Consider the following 15917-nt stretch of genomic DNA (forward strand, 5'->3'; position numbering starts at 1 on the left):
GCCAAAATTGTCTTTTATGTGCTTAAGGAGCTACCTTCTAGTTTTACATGAGGGTTTCAGCCTTTCAAAGAAACCTAGTATTGAAATCTATACTCTGACTTCCAGCTCTCACTTTCCTGGCCTCAGGGAATTCTACAGCTTGAGTTTGCATGGCACGTCCAATCTCTCATTGTGTCAGTAAAACTCTTGTCATTGCTGTTTTTCTTGTGACAAAATAGCTGATTACACTACCAGCAACTGTTTCCAAATGGGCTAGAGAAGAACCCTTAATCATGTACTGTAATATTTACTTTGTCTACTGTGACTGGTATATTAAACTTACTTCAAAGACAGGTGAGAGGCGGACACAAATAGCAAAATCCTCTCTTACTGGTATTTCAGATATTGCGTAAGAAAGTTACTTTGCAGAAAGTATTTCTTTCCCTTTCATTTTAAGTTCACTGTAGTTAAGGTTTGGTAAAATAGATCAAATCAGGAGAAGAAACATAGTGTGAGATGAATGTTAGAACTTTTTTTTGCAGACATCTTCCTTCACTACTCTAAGACAAAGATATCTTTCATCAGTAATTGACAATCTTGAAATTGCCTTACAAGGTGATGAGATTCCACCTCTTTGCATGTTTCTGACTTCAGTACCGACCCTAATGCTTCCAAGTTCTGGGATCTTTCCACCACTACCCTAATGTCAAAAACACCCAGTAAACAAACACAAATATTCCACTCTCCAAACCCTAAGCTTCCTCTCCACAGTATTACCACAATAAATCTCAAAATCACTTCTCAAAACTCACTAGAAAATTTCAGTTATTGTTAAAAACCCAGGTGCACCTCCTGCCCACTACTACTAAGCCCCATGTAGTTAACCTACATTCTGCTTCATGTAGTTCTCCTATAACGCGGGTTTATTAAACGTGATTTGTGAATTGCCGACTTTTCGAAGTCTGGGTGGCACGGTGGCCCAGTGGTTAGCACTGCTGCATCACCGCACCAAGGACCCAAGGTTTGATTCTAGCCTCAGCCGATGGAGGCGTTGCCATTTCAGAGACGTGGACAGAGCAGGAACAGGAATGCTTTTTGCATATTCCGGGATTTAGATGTTTCAGTGAGAACAGAGAAGATGGTAAAAGAGCAGGAGTGTGGCAGTGTTATTCAAGGACAGTATTAGAGTAGCAGAAAGGATGTTTGAGGACTCATCTACCGAGGTGGTATGGGCTGAGGTTAGAAACATGAAAGGAGAGGTCACGCTGTTGGGTGTTTTCTATAGGCCTCCAAATAGTTCCAGACATGTAGAGGAAAGAATAGCAAACATGGGGCAGCATGGTGACTCAATGGTTAGCACTGATGCCTCATAGCACCAGGGGTCCCAGGTTTGATTCCAGCCTCGTGTGACTGTGTGTGTGCAGTTTGCACATTCTCCCAGTGACTGCGTGGGCTTCCTCCGGTGCTCCGGTTTCCTCCCACAGTCCAAAGATGTGCAGGTTAGGTGAATTGGCCATGCTAAATTGCCCATAGTGTTAGGAATATTAGTCAGAGGGAAATGGGTCTGTGTGGGTTACTCTTCGGAGAGTCAGTGTGGACTAGTTGGGCCGAAGGGCGTGTTTCCACACTGTAGGGAATCTAATGTAATAATCTAATAATTCTGGATAGGAGTGAGGGTAACAGGGTAGTTGTTATGGGGACTTTAAATTTCAAAATATTGACTGGAAATACTATAGTTCGCATACTTTAGATGGGGCAGCTTATGATCAATCTGTGCCGGAGTGTTTCCTGGCACAGTAAGCAGAAGGACAACAAGGGACGAGGCCATGTTGGATTTGGTACTGGGTAATGAACCGGGCCAGGTGTTAGAATTGGAGGTATGTGAGCACTTTGGTGATAGTGACCACAACTCAGTTATGTTTGCTTTATTGATGGAAAAGGATAGGTATATAATGCAGGATAAGAGTTATAGCTTGGGGAAAAGCAATCATAATGCAATTAGGCAAGATTTAGGATGCAAAGGATGGGGAAGGAAACTTCAGGAGATGGGCACAATACAAAAGTGGTGCTTATTCAAGGAACAGCTACTGCGTGTCCTTGATAAGTATATACCTGTCAGGCAGGGAGGAAGCAGTCAAGCAAGGGAGCAGTGGTTTACTAAAGAAGTTGAGTCTCGTGTCAAGAGGAAGAAGAAGGCTTATGTTAGCATGAGATGTGAAGTCTCAGTTAGGGTGTATGAGAATTACAAGTTAACCAGGAAAGACGTAAAGAGGGAGCTAAGAAGAGCCAGGAGGGGACATGAGAAGTCGTTGGTAGGTATGATCAAGGGAAACCTTTCTGTAGATATATCAGGAAAAAAAGAATAACTAGAGAAGGATTAGCGTCAATCAAAGACAGTACTGGGAAGTAGTGCATGGAGTCAGAAGAAAAAGGGGAAGCGCTAAATGAATATTTTTTATCAGTATTCATACTGGAAAAAGACAATGTTGTTGAGGAGAATACTGAGATATAGGCTACTAGACTAGACAGGATTGAAGTTCAAAAGGAGGAGGTATTTGCAATTCTGGAAAGTGAAAATAGATAAGTCCCCTGGGCTGGATGGGATTTATCCTAGGATTCTCTGGAAAGCCAAGGAGGATACTGCAAAGCCTTCAGCTTTGATCTTTATGTCGTCATTGTCTACAGGAATCGTGCCAGAAGACTGGAGGATAGCAAATGTTGTCCCCTTGTTCAAGAAGTGGAGTAGAGACAAACCTGGTAATTACAGGCTAGTGAGCCTTCCTTCGTTTGTAGGTAAAGTGTTGGAAAAGATTAAAAGAAATAGGATATATAATCATTGAAAGAGAAATAAGTTGATTAGGGATTGCCAACACAGTCTTATGAAGCATAGGTCATACCTCACAAACCTTATTGAATTCTTTGAGATGGCAACCAAACAGATGGATGACGGTAAAGTGGTTGATGTTGTGTACATGGATTTAGATTTAAGGCATTAGATAAGGTTCCCCACAATAGGGTAATGCACAAAATATGCAGGCATGGGATTAAGGGTGATTTAGTTTGGATCAGAAATTGACGAGCTGAAAAAAGACAGAGGGTAGTGGTTGATGGAAAATGTTCGCAGTGTATCGCAAAGATCTGTTTTGGTGCCACTGCTGTTTGTCATTTTTATAAAGGACCTAGATGAGGCCGTAGAAGGATGGGTTAGTAAAGTTGCAGATGACACTAAAGTCGGTGGAATTGTGGATAGTGCTGAAGGATGTTGCAGGTTTCAGAGGGACCTTGATAAACTGCAGAGCTGTGCTGAGAAGTGGCAAATGGAGTTTAATGCTGAAAACTGTGAGGTGATTCAGTTTGGAAGGAGTGACAGGAATAAAGAGTACTGGGCTAATGGTAAGATTCGTGGTGCTGTACATAAGCAGAGAGATCTCGGTGTCCATGTACATAGATCCCTGAAAGTTGCTACCCAGGTTGTTGTTAGAAGGTTATTATTGGTAGAGGGATTGAGTTTTGGAGCCACGAGGTCATGCTGCAGCTGTACAAAACTCTGGTGCGGCCGCACTTGGAGTATTGTGTACAGTTCTGGTCACTGCATTATAGGAAGGATGTGGAAGCTTTGGAAAGGGTTCAGAGGAGACTTACCAGGATGTTGCCTGGTATGGAGGGAAGGACTTATAAGGAAAGGCTGAGGGACTTGAGGCTGTTTTCATTAGACAGAAGAAGGTTGAGACGTGACTTAACTGAGACATCTAAGATGATCAGAGGGTTACATAGGGTGGACTACGAGAGCTTTTTTCCTTCGTGATAGCAAGCACAAGGGGACATAACTTTAAATTGAGGGGTGATAGATATCGGAGAGATGTCAAAGGTAATTTCTTTACTCAGAGAGCAGTAGGGGCGTGGAACGCACTGCTTGCAACTGTAGTAGACTCCTCAACTTTAACATCACTTAAATGGCCATTGGAAAAACATACGGATGAAAATGGAATAGTGTAGGATTGGTTCCATAGGGTGGCGCAATATCAAGGGCTGAAGAGCCTTTACTGCAATGTACTGTTCTATGTTCTATTCTCCTTGTGTCTGTGCAGATTTCCTCTGGATTCCCCAGTTTTCTTCCATAACCAAAAGATGTGCAGATTAGATGACTGGCCATGCTAAATTGCCCGTAGTGTTCAGGGATATGTAGGCTAGGTGCATTAGTCATGGGAAATGTAGAGTAATACGGTAGGAGAATGGGTGTGGATGGTTACTCTGCAGAGGGTCGGTGTGGATTTGTTGGACCAAAGGGCCTGTTTCCGCACTGTAGGGATTCTATGAAAATGTCTCTCCAGCCGGAGGACAAGAAGCTGGGAGGAATCTGTTAATTTAAGAACCTGACTTGAACTAAGAGTGAAATTTCATTGCAATTGACTAACGATAAAAGGACAGTATTGAGGAGCAGTTTGAAACTTGGCTTTGTTGTTTGTATCAAGAGCTTTTTCTCTTTTTTTATTTAAGAAATATGTTTAGATGTTAAAGAATACCTGTAGACTCATGTGAAATTATTTCAATGACTAATCACTATAGTAATCAACTGCAAAAAAGTGACTAGTACAGGGGCTTGGACATGGTCAGTCAGCAGCTCAGGGTGGTAAGATGCACGAAACTTTGTACATAGTGGGTGAGGGACAGAAAGGTGGGTTGGCACACTGCTACTTTCGCTGTATGTGTGGGGATGTCCTGAGGAATATCCACACACTGTAGGCTGTGCAGAAGAGGTTCAGGGTTAGTCAGGGTCAGATGTTAGTAAGAATGAGTGAGAGTGGGGAAGCTGTTGTTGCAGGAAATGATGGGTACAATCGCAAAGATGAAGTGTGAAGTGTCAGCGAGAAGATGGTGGCACTTTCACTGGCAGAGTGGAGAAGGCCACTGATCTCCTTCCTACATTCTGTGTATTCCTATGATGGTTGAGACTGCACTGACCTGGATGGTAACCCTGGTCCAGGTTAGCATGGTTATAGTAGAATGGCATCCTCTGTTGGCCTGGGAGAAAAGAGCATCCTGCCTTTACCTCACCCCATCCCTATCAGCAGCATCTTCATGTCCCTGTCCACAAAGAGAGACCTGAATTTTCCATTGTCTGCCATGTCCAGGGCCAATGTCAGGAACCGTGCAGGGCAGCTCCAGACTGATGGTGCTGCACCACAGATGTTGGTCAATTCTGGGATATCCAGGAAGTGGTAAGTTGTTTTGGAAATTGCACATGGAATGATAGTGACAGAACATGTGAGAGGGGCACCGAAGTGTGGGGTAGGTAATAGAACAGATTGGTTTTGTAAAATAAGGTGAGAGACGTCCCCAAGCATCACGATATGAAACTCTCTGAGAAACTTGACAAAACTGACACTTAGCGAAAGAAATGATGATTCAGCCCTTGATCTATCAAGGCAAGTTTCATTTTAAGATCTGACTTGTGCAGTGTTACCACTGATGGGTTCAGAAGACTGGCTAGAACGCAATGCATCCAGCAGGAATAGCTGCCAATCAAGAGTAATCAATTGAAGATTCTCATGAATTGCACTATGCAGTACAGGTCAGTTACAACAGGTCAACATTTAGCTCGACTGTACTATCATTTGTAGTAGGCTAACTACTATTTTTGACGTTTCGGGCATGAGCCCTTCTTCAGGCTCCTGAAGGATTCCTGATGAAGTGCTCATGCCCGAAACATCGATTCTCCTGCTCCTTGGATGCTGCCTGACCTGCTGCACTTTTCCAGCAACACATTTTCAGCTCTGATCTCCAGCATCTGCAGTCCTCACTTTCTCCTAACTACTATTTTTGTTAAAATTTGTACTGATTTGCCCCAACCCTGTTTTTCCCTTAGATCGCTTTATTTCTAATGCACCATTTTCCACAACCCAGCATCGCACACGAATGCAACTATGGCATCACAGGCGAACTATCTGTACGTGACTGCAGAGTTTTATAAAAGGTATAATACAGAGACAGATATTTGTTAATTGAACACATATTAATAATCGAGGTCACTCATTTGTACTTTTCACAAATACAAATCATGGAATGTGATGACCAAAACACTGGTTGAAAACCACAATGTCATATAATTAAAGCAGAATTAGATTAATCATAGTAAATTAGTGCCCTGATAATAAATAATGTGATAAAGCAGTCCCTCACTGTAGCAAAGCTGGTTCAGATAGAAACAGCACAATAAAGCATGATAGTGCAGCACACATTTTTCATTTAGGACATTTAAATGTGTGCTCCACTTTGAAAAAGGGACAAGGAAACTTTCCAGGAACAGCAAAGAGCCTGAGCTTACACATCTAAATACCTTAAATGACTTTTTCAAATAGATTTTACAAAAGACAAACCCATGATTTTGATTTCTACTCTGAATAGCAATCAAACACTGGTTTAACACACGTAGTGTGATCTCAATTACAATTAGACTGAGGGGAACTGAAGTTCATTTTCAGAATAGAAAACACCATGCAATAATTACTTAATGGCCCTTTTTTTTTAAACAAAAGCATTTTATCTAGTTATCATGAGCCATGTCATAGCTCTGTGTCTGTGTGTTTTCAACAACTTCAACCATTTTGAACGTATGGAACAACCATTTTTAAAAATACTTTCAATTGCTTTGGTTTTAAATCATTTCATTATACTTACTTGGCAGTTGACTCCTCATCATATTTTGTTTTCAAATCAAATAGCTCAGTCTGAGTTGATTCCAGGGCTGCAAAAGAAAAATAGCTTCAATAAAAGCCAAGAATGGAATGGTTTAAGGAAACATTTTTAGCTGTTCATGCAGTTAATTGTTTAGTAAATCGAGATCCTTTGAGTTCCCAAAGAGGTTAACTGGCCTCACAATATTAACTCTAAGTTAAAAATCACACAACACCAGGTTATAGTCCAACAGGTTCATTTGGAAGCACTAGCTTTGGAGCGCTGCTCTTTTCTCAGGTGGTTGTTGGGTATAAGATCATCAGACACAGAATTGATAGCACAGGTTAACAGTGATGCAACTGAAATGATACATTGAAAAAGACCTTGATTGTTTAAGTCTCTAATCTTTTAGAATGTCCATGTTGATTTTAGTTCTTTCATATTTAAATTTTAAAAGGTATATTCTCAATTGAACTTTAACATGTCAGCCCAGATAATGCATTGAAGGTAAAGTTAAAGTCTATTTGTTTGTGCCTCAATGTTCAGACAGATTCTATTTCTAAAAAAGAGATTTACAGAATCTCGTATAAATTCATGCAGTTTTTGAGCAAAATAAAGTGTAATTCTGCAAGTACAAATTCACCCCACAAACTTGTGTGTGTGTGTGTGTGTGTGTGTGTGTGTGTGTCTGTGCGAGAGTGTATGTGTATGTGTATGAGTATGAGTGTGAAGGGGTATAAGTGTGGGGAGGTGTGTATGTGTGAGCATATGAGAGACAGCTTGTGTGTGAGAGAGCATCTGCGTGAATGTGTGGGTTTGCAGGAGTGTGCGCATGTGCACAGGCGTGTGTGTGTGCATGCGCGCGAGAGAGAGAGAGACAGACAGAGTGTGCAGTGCAGTGGAATCACTTGTAGTGTGACATGAACCCAAGGTCCCAGTTGAGGCCACCCTCATGGGTACTGAACTTGGATATCAGCCTGTGCTCAGCCATTTTGCGTTGTTAGGTAAAAACAATGACTGCAGATGCTGGAAACCAAATTCTGGAGTAGAGTGTTGCTGGAAAAGCACAGCAGTTCAGGCAGCATCAGAGGATCCAACGCCATTTTGCGTTGTTGCCTGCCCCGAAGACTGCCTCTTTTTAAATCCACAAATACTTCCAGTCCTGCCAAGTTCCTCCAGCAATTTCAGCTTTTCTTTGTTCTAGATTTTTTGAAGCTGTTTGAATTACGTTTGTCAAGTAGTATAATGAATATTATGGAATGAGCAGTTGATTGAATTTAAGGAGAAGGCTGCCTTAAGCTGCAAGAGTAACTGGGCCTAAACAAACCAACTTTAAAATAAATTGGCATGCTTTCCACAACTTGAAGGAATAATTCATGTTATTTTTAGTTCTTAAGTAGCTAAATAAACAATAAATTGCTTCTAGACATTACCATTAAACTCAGTTTACATTCAATTTCTTTTTTCTCTCAGGTTTTAGTGGTGGAGAGGTGTCATGCTAGCTGCATAAGAGAATGCTACCTATTTTGGGAACCCAACATCAACTTTTAAGTCCAAGATTGTTCATGACGGAATGAATGTAATCTAATACAATAACCCAATTGTACCAAGATAGAACTTTTCAATTTTCCATACAACCTATCTGATGTGACATTTCACTATAACATCACAGGACCTATATTGACTAGAAACATGATTGTTGACAATAGAAAATTCATGTCATTGAATAACTTCATCTTCTGTACACAGTAATGGCCACCATCTGGCCAGTCAAGGCTTAATTTCAATCCACTTTGAAGCAGCAAACTGTATTGACTAGCTCCCCCATTCATAATATTAAAAACAGGAAATATAATTAGAACCTCTTGACGATGAACAAAGACTTTAAAAACAAAATGACATTTTTTAATGCAGGATGAAAGGAAAATCTTCTAAACTGTCACCTGTAGTATTAGAAATGTACCCAGTGTCGAGAGGAGGCAGTATTTCCACATACAGAACAACCTCGATTATCCGAACGTGACGGGTGGGAAGTACTTTGTTCGGATAACTGAGAGTTCGGATTTCTGATTATTCAGATAATGGATAGCATTTTTACGAGGTTGTTCTCTATTCTCCAAACTTGTAGATGACACTAAGCTGAGTGGCAGTGTGTGCTGTGAGGAGGATACTAAGAGGCTGCAGGGTGGGTTGTACAGACTGGCTGAGCAAGTACCTGGCAAATGCAAAATAAGATGGATAAATGAGAGATTGTCCACGTTGTCTGCAAAAACAGGACAGATTAATATCTGAATGGTAGCAATTTAGGAAAAGGTGAGGTGCAACAAGATCTGGCTGTCATGGTGGACCAGTTGCTGAAGGTGGGCTTGCAGGTACAGCAGGTGGGGAGGAAAGCTAATGGCATGCTGGCCTTCACAGCAGGAGGATTTGAGTATCGGAGTAAAGATGTCTTGCTGCAGTTATGCCACCTCGAGTATTGTGTGCAGTTTTGGTCTCCTAATCTGAGGAAGTACATTCTTACTACTGAGGGAGTCCAGTGAAGGTTCACCAGGCTGATTCCTGGGATGCAGAACTAACATATGAAGAAAGACTGGATCGAGTGGGCTTGTACTTACTGGAATTTAGAAGAATGAGGGGGGGATCTCATAAAAACATATAAAATCCTGATTGGACTGGACAGGCCAGATGCGGGAATAATGTTCCTGATGGGGAAGTGGGGGGGTAGACTGACCAGAAGTAGGGGTCACATTCTAAGAATAAGGGGTAAGCTATTCAGGACTGAGATGAGGAAGAATTTCTTAACTCAGAAAGATGTGAACCTGTGATATTCTCTCCCACAGGAAGCTGTTCAGGCCACTTTATTAGACATATTCAAGAGGGAGAGAGTTAGTGATTTCGGAGACCGATGAAAGATTCTGGAACAGTTGAGGAACCCAGAGTATTCAAGAGGGAGCTGGACATGTTTCTTGCAGCTAAAGGGATCAAAGAGGTATGGAGAGAAAATGGGAATAGGATATTTAGTACATAGAACATAACAGCACAGAACAGGCCTTTCAGCCCACGATGTTGTGCTGACCATTGATCCTCATGTAAGGTAAACCTAATGTACAAACCCTCAAATTTCTGTGACAATATGCATGTCCAGTAGTCTCTTAAATATTCCCAATGACCTTGCTTCCACAACTGCTGCTGGCAACGCATTCCATGCTCTCACAACTCTCTGCATAAAGAACCCACCTCTGACCATCCCCTCTATACTTTCCGCCAAACAACTTAAAACTATGACCCCTCGTGTTAACAATTTCTGCCTGAGGAAAAAGTCTCTGGCTATCAAGTCTATCTATGCCTCTCATTATCTTGTACACCTCAATTAGGTCCTCTCTCTTCCTTCTTTTTTCCAAAGAAAAAAGTCCGAGCTCAGTCAACCTCTCTTTGTAAGATAAGCCCGCCATTCCAGGCAGCATCCTGGTAAACCTCCTCTGAACCCTCTCCAAAGCATCCACATTTTTCCTAGAATAGGGCAACCAGAACTGGACACAGTATTCCAAGTGTGGTCTAACCAAAGTAGAGACTGATATAAACTCCTCTGCCATTTCATCGTTTTCCATAATTATCACCCCAAATTCATTTTTCTGAGGCGTCTTATTGGACTATGACCTCTATCCCTTTTTATATACTTGAAGAAGCTCTCATTGTCAGTTTTTATATTCCTCACTAGTTTGCCATCATGCTTTATTTTAATTGTCTAAATTACCTTTTTAGCCCTCCTTTGCTGGATTCTGATAGTCATCCTACATGCTTTTTCTTTTAACTTCATACTCTCTTTAACTTCCTTGGTTTGACGTGGTTGGTTTATCCCTCCTTAGTGGGATGGACTTTTGCAGTGTCATAAATTGCCTCCTTAAATGTCCTTAAACATTTGCTTATTGTCATTCTTGCTAATCTAACCACCCAGTTCATTTTAGCTAACTCTACCTCATTTCATTGCAATTCCCCTTATTTAAGTTAAACACAGTTATTTCCGACCAAATTTCTTCCTCATAAACTGAACATTAAATTCCATTATGCTATGATCATTACTTCCTGGGGGATATTTTATTCTGAGTTAGCATATTTGGCGTATGTTTTAAAAGACACATTTCAAAGGCGCACAGGAAAGAATGCAAGTTTTTCCTTGATCCAATATTGAGTTGACTTATTGTTAGCATGTCTTTCATTTTCTCAATATTACTTTTGGCTATTGCGTTCCTTCTTCTAAGTTCTGATTCACATTTGCCATATTTTCTGATCATTTGTCCTGAACAGACAAACCATTTGCTTCAGTGTGACATTACCCACTTCAATCTACATTCTAGTTTCTTTCGATATATTCTTTCAAACAACCATTGGTTTTGTTTTTGTGGTGTTCATACTCAATCTGTAATCTAAACCACTACATTTTACTTGATCTAAGCACACTTCATAGAATTATACGATGTTTCTCTTAATTTCATACTATCTTTAACACCCTTACTTAGCCACAGATGATGCAAAGATTTTCTTTCTAACTGGGATAACTCTTTGCTTTAAGTACCTCCTTAAAAGCACGCCGCTACACATCCATCGTATTATCTTTTAAGCCAGTTTCCCAGTTCAGTTCAGCCAGCAATGTTGTTACAGTTACATTTATTGAGGTTTAAAGCACCAGTCTTAGGATGAAACATCTCCCTTCAAACTGAATGTGAAACTCTACCTTATTATAATTGCTGTTGCCTAGATGCACCTTTACTATTCAAAGTATCAGGAACAGAATATCAACGGTAGGGGAAATATCACATATAGAGTACCAGAGATCCCCATTCATCTGCCCTCAAAGATATTCCGGGTTAGGTAAAAGTTGTTCTTAGAGAATAACATCCTTAACGTGTAGCAGCAAATCCATTAAAAGCAATAAATTTGTAAGCAAATGAATATGCTATCACAAATGATGTGCAAAATAAATTACTTAGTGTAAGCTTGTGAATGTACCTACATGAAATGGACTGCAATGGTTCAAGAAGGCAACACACCACCTTTTTGACAGCAATTAGGGATGGGTTAGAAATACTAGCACACCATCAACACCCATATCCATAAATGCTTTTTAACAAGTTGGACACAATAACTATTTTGTCCAGTTATACTTAGCTGCACATTCCAATTATTCATTCTACCAGAAATTTTAGCATTGAAGTATTGTGGCTTTTACTTTTAATCTTTTACATTTTGTAAATGATTTATATGTCTGTAAAAGCATTTTAATATATTCAACATGTTCCTTTGCTGTACTGTTCTGTTTTATGTTAATTTACAATGTGCATATACCATGCAAACAGTGAGTCACATAAAGCCCTGACCATGGGATCAAAATCATTCTCTTACCTGTCTGTAAAACTTGAACCTTGTGATCAGCCTCCTCAAATTTGGAGGCCAAGGATGTTTGAGTCTCTTGTAATTTCCTGCAAGATAAATGAAATATTAAGAGAATGATCAAAAGAGTCCACAATCGATGCAACTTCATCTTGTGTACAAGAAAGACTACAGCTTCATTGAGAAGTTATTCTTTTTGATCCTTCATAGTTTCATGTATCATAGGATAAACACTTCCCTTTTGTTTTGCTTTTAAACCACTCTTGACAATAATTTCACTTCAAAGCCATTACTGTTGAATTTATTTTCAGTTTCTTTTAACTTCACTGTTCAAAATTCCATTACAAAGAAAATTGATAGAGCAATCAAAGAAAAATTATAAGCACACAGCACAATGATATAACAGCAGTGAATGGCATCGGTACTTCAATCCAGCTGGTCATTATGAGGAACCAGGAATAAATACCCTGCACTGGTGTTAACAATAGAAAACACTAATAGCATTCTGAAATTACTAAATAATCAAGGGGTAAAACGAGGAGTGGAAATAAATACAATAATTATTGTTATGACACAGAGTAAACCCTTCTGCTTAATTTAAACCAACAACCTAGAAAAGATTTATCCCGTGCAGTAATCTGTGAAAGTTCTAGAGGCCAAGAACTGCTAAAAGTAAAAATTAACAACTTTGTTTCTTCAAGCATAATGGAGAATAATTAATGACCAACTACATACAACTCATTCCTGTAACCTATCTTTTATCTTCCCTTCTACAATACTAGTCCGATAAAACCCCCGTTTAAGATTTACCAAAAATTCAAATTTTCAAAACCAGCCAGCTGTCAAACCTTCTATTTGGATTCTTCCTGTGTCTTTTCTTCTTCTTGGGGATTATGCTTCACAGGTCATGGATCAATAAAGGTACCTTTAAGGGAGCTATTTATCAGGCAGTCTTGACATGATTTTGTAGTAGCAGTTCTCCTCTCAACTGCTCAATTTTCCCAGTCTTATACCCCTAAAGCATCAGATTGTGTCACTGGCTTTTAAGATTGTCAATATACTTAATTCAAACTTGATTGGAGTTTGGCAATTTTTGGAGGTATCATTTAAACTGATTGACCAAATTCAAATCTCTTTTTTTTTGTCTCCAGGCAACCAACTACCCTAGCTATCCCCAGGAGCTGGACCACATGTTACATTGCATCTTATTCAGAACACTTTGTGCTGTTAGGTAGTTCTGCCAGTTTTTAACTCTCTTAAAGATACAGTACACTCACATCTTCATAACACCATCACTAGAGAAAAGGTGCTCACAGGATGAGGCTGTTACTGACTAGGCCAGAATTTATTGCCCATCCTTAATTGCCCAGAGGTCAGTTAAGAGTCAACCACATTGCTGTGGATTTGGAATCACATGTAGGCCAAACAAGGGAAGAATGGCATTTGCTTCCCTGAAGGACATTAGTGAACCAGAAGAGTTTTTCTAACAAGCGGCTAATAAGGCTATAAAGATTGATAAGTTCCCTGATGAAATGCAGTATGCAAGACACAGCTACAAAGTAGTAGATGTGTTGGTAATAATCTACCAAGAATCTTTAAATTCTGGAAAACATAGGAACACAGAAAACAAGGAGCAGGAGAAAGCTTTCCCCGCCATTCAATAGGATCATCGAACTCAATAAACTGTTTCCACTTTCACCCCAGGCCCTTTTAGCCCTAAGAACTATTTGAAGTCTGGTTGAAGATTTGTAGCTCGGGTGTCCGTTGTTGTGGTTCTGTTTGCCGAGCTGGAAGTTTTTGCTGCAAACGTTTCATTCCCTGGCTAGGGAACATCATCAGTGCTATTGGAGCCTCCTGTGAAGTGCTGCTTTGATGTTTCTTCCGGTATTTATAGTGGTTTGTTCTTGCCGCTTCCGGGTGTCAGTTTCAGCTGTAGTAGTTTGTATGTGGGGTCCAGGTCGATGTGTCTGTTGATGGATGTTCTTGCCGCTTCCGGGTGTCAGTTTCAGCTGTAGTAGTTTGTATATGGGGTCCAGGTCAATGTGTCTGTTAATGGAGTTTGTGGATGAATGCCATGCCTCTAGGAATTCCCTGGCTGTTCTCTGTCTGGCTTGTCCTATGATAGTGGTGTTTTCCCAGTCAAATTCATGTTGATGGTTGTCTGAGTGTATGGCTACTAGGGATAGCTGGTCATGTCGTTTTGTGGCTAGCCAACACTCAGACAACCAGGAACATGAATTTGACTGGGAAAACACTACCATCATAGGACAAGCCAGACAGAGAACAGCCAGGGAATTCCTAGAGGCATGGCATTCATCCACAAACTCCATTAACAGACACATGGACCTGGACCCCATATACAAACCACTACAGCTGAAACTGACACCCGGAAGCGGCAAGAACAAACCACTATAAATACCGGAAGAAACATCAAAGCAGCACTTCACAGGAGGCTCCAATAGCACTGATGATGTTCCTTAGCCAGGGAACGAAACGTTTGCAGCAAAAACTTCCAGCTCGGCAAACAGAACCACAACCTAAGAACTATATCTAACTCTTTCTTGAAAACATTCAGTAGTTTGACCTCAACTATTTTCTGTGGTAGAGAATTCCACAGACTCACCATTCTCTGAGTGAAGAAATTTCTCATTTCAGGCCTAAATGGTCTACCGATATCCTTAGACTGGGATCCCTGGTTCTGGGCCTCTCAGTCATTGGGAACACCCTTCCCTGCATTTACCATGTCTTGTCGTGTTAGAATTTTATATATTTCTATGAAATTCACCCCAAGGCATTATTCTAAATCCTGGTAAACATAGTCCTGACTAATTTCAGTCTCTCTTCATATTTTAGTCGTCATCCCTGGAATCAGTCTCGTAAACCTTTGTTGCACTCCCTCCCTGGCCAGGACATCCTTCCTCAGATAAGTCGATCAAAACTACATAGAATACTCACTAAAGCCCGTACAATGCAAGACAGCTCTGCTCCTGTACTTGAATCCTCCCGCTATGAAGGCCAATATACCATTTGCCTTCTTTACTGCTTGCTACACTGTGTTCTTAATTTCAGCAAGAATACCCAGGTTTCATTGCACCTTCCCTTTTCTCAATCTATTACCACTCAGATAATATCCCACCTTGCTGTTTTTGCGAACAAAATGGATAATCTCATAGTTATCCACATTATATTTCATTTTCCATGCATTTGGCCACTCACTCAAATTATCCAAATCACACTGAAGCATCTCCACATCCACCTCACAGCTCACCCTCCCACCCAGATTTGTGTCATCTGCAAAAGTGGGGATATTACATTTAGTTCCCTAATCTAAATCAGGAATGTATGCTGTGAACAGTTGGGATCCAAGGACTGGTCCCTGTAATATCCCACTATCTGCCACTCGGAAAAAAGAGATATTTATTCTTATCTTTCTTTTCCTGTCTGCCAAACAGTTCTGTATTTATGTCAGTACGCTCCTCCCAAACCAATGTGCTTTAATTTTACATGCTAATCTCTTATGTGGGACCATACTAAAAGCTTTCTGAAAATCCAAGTAAGCCACATCCACTGCTCGACTCTACCAGTTATAGCTTTGAAACATTCCAGTAGATTTGTCAAACAGCACACTGGGATTTTAACCTGTGAGCCCACCAAATCTTCTTTTATGAGACATGCTGATGAGACAATTACACGTCTAGAATAACCAGGAACATCCCAGAGAATTGGTGCAGTTATACTGGGCCTTGGTAAAGCCACATCTTCAATATTGTGTGCAGTTTTGGTCTCCTGGCCTGAGGAAGGATATTCTTGCTGTTGAGGGAGTCCAGCAAAGGTTCGCCAGACTGATCCCTAGGATAGACATATGATGAAAGACT

General features: G+C 40.5%; 1 protein-coding gene across 2 annotated transcripts in view; it reads right to left on the bottom strand.

Moving 5' to 3' along the window:
• The window catches only part of LOC132830572 (protein CASP-like), a 596312-nt gene that overhangs the window by 245758 nt on the left and 334637 nt on the right, over positions 1–15917 (bottom strand). For both annotated transcript variants that reach the window (XM_060848388.1, XM_060848389.1), the window contains exons 7-8: positions 12055–12131; positions 6658–6724 (exon numbers count right to left, since the gene is read on the bottom strand). In XM_060848388.1, coding sequence (XP_060704371.1) covers positions 6658–6724; positions 12055–12131 — 144 coding nt within the window. The remainder of the gene's footprint in view (positions 1–6657; positions 6725–12054; positions 12132–15917) is intronic.

This window comes from Hemiscyllium ocellatum, chromosome 31 (genome assembly GCF_020745735.1).
Source record: "Hemiscyllium ocellatum isolate sHemOce1 chromosome 31, sHemOce1.pat.X.cur, whole genome shotgun sequence".
In the NCBI taxonomy this organism is placed as follows: Eukaryota; Metazoa; Chordata; class Chondrichthyes; order Orectolobiformes; family Hemiscylliidae; genus Hemiscyllium; species Hemiscyllium ocellatum.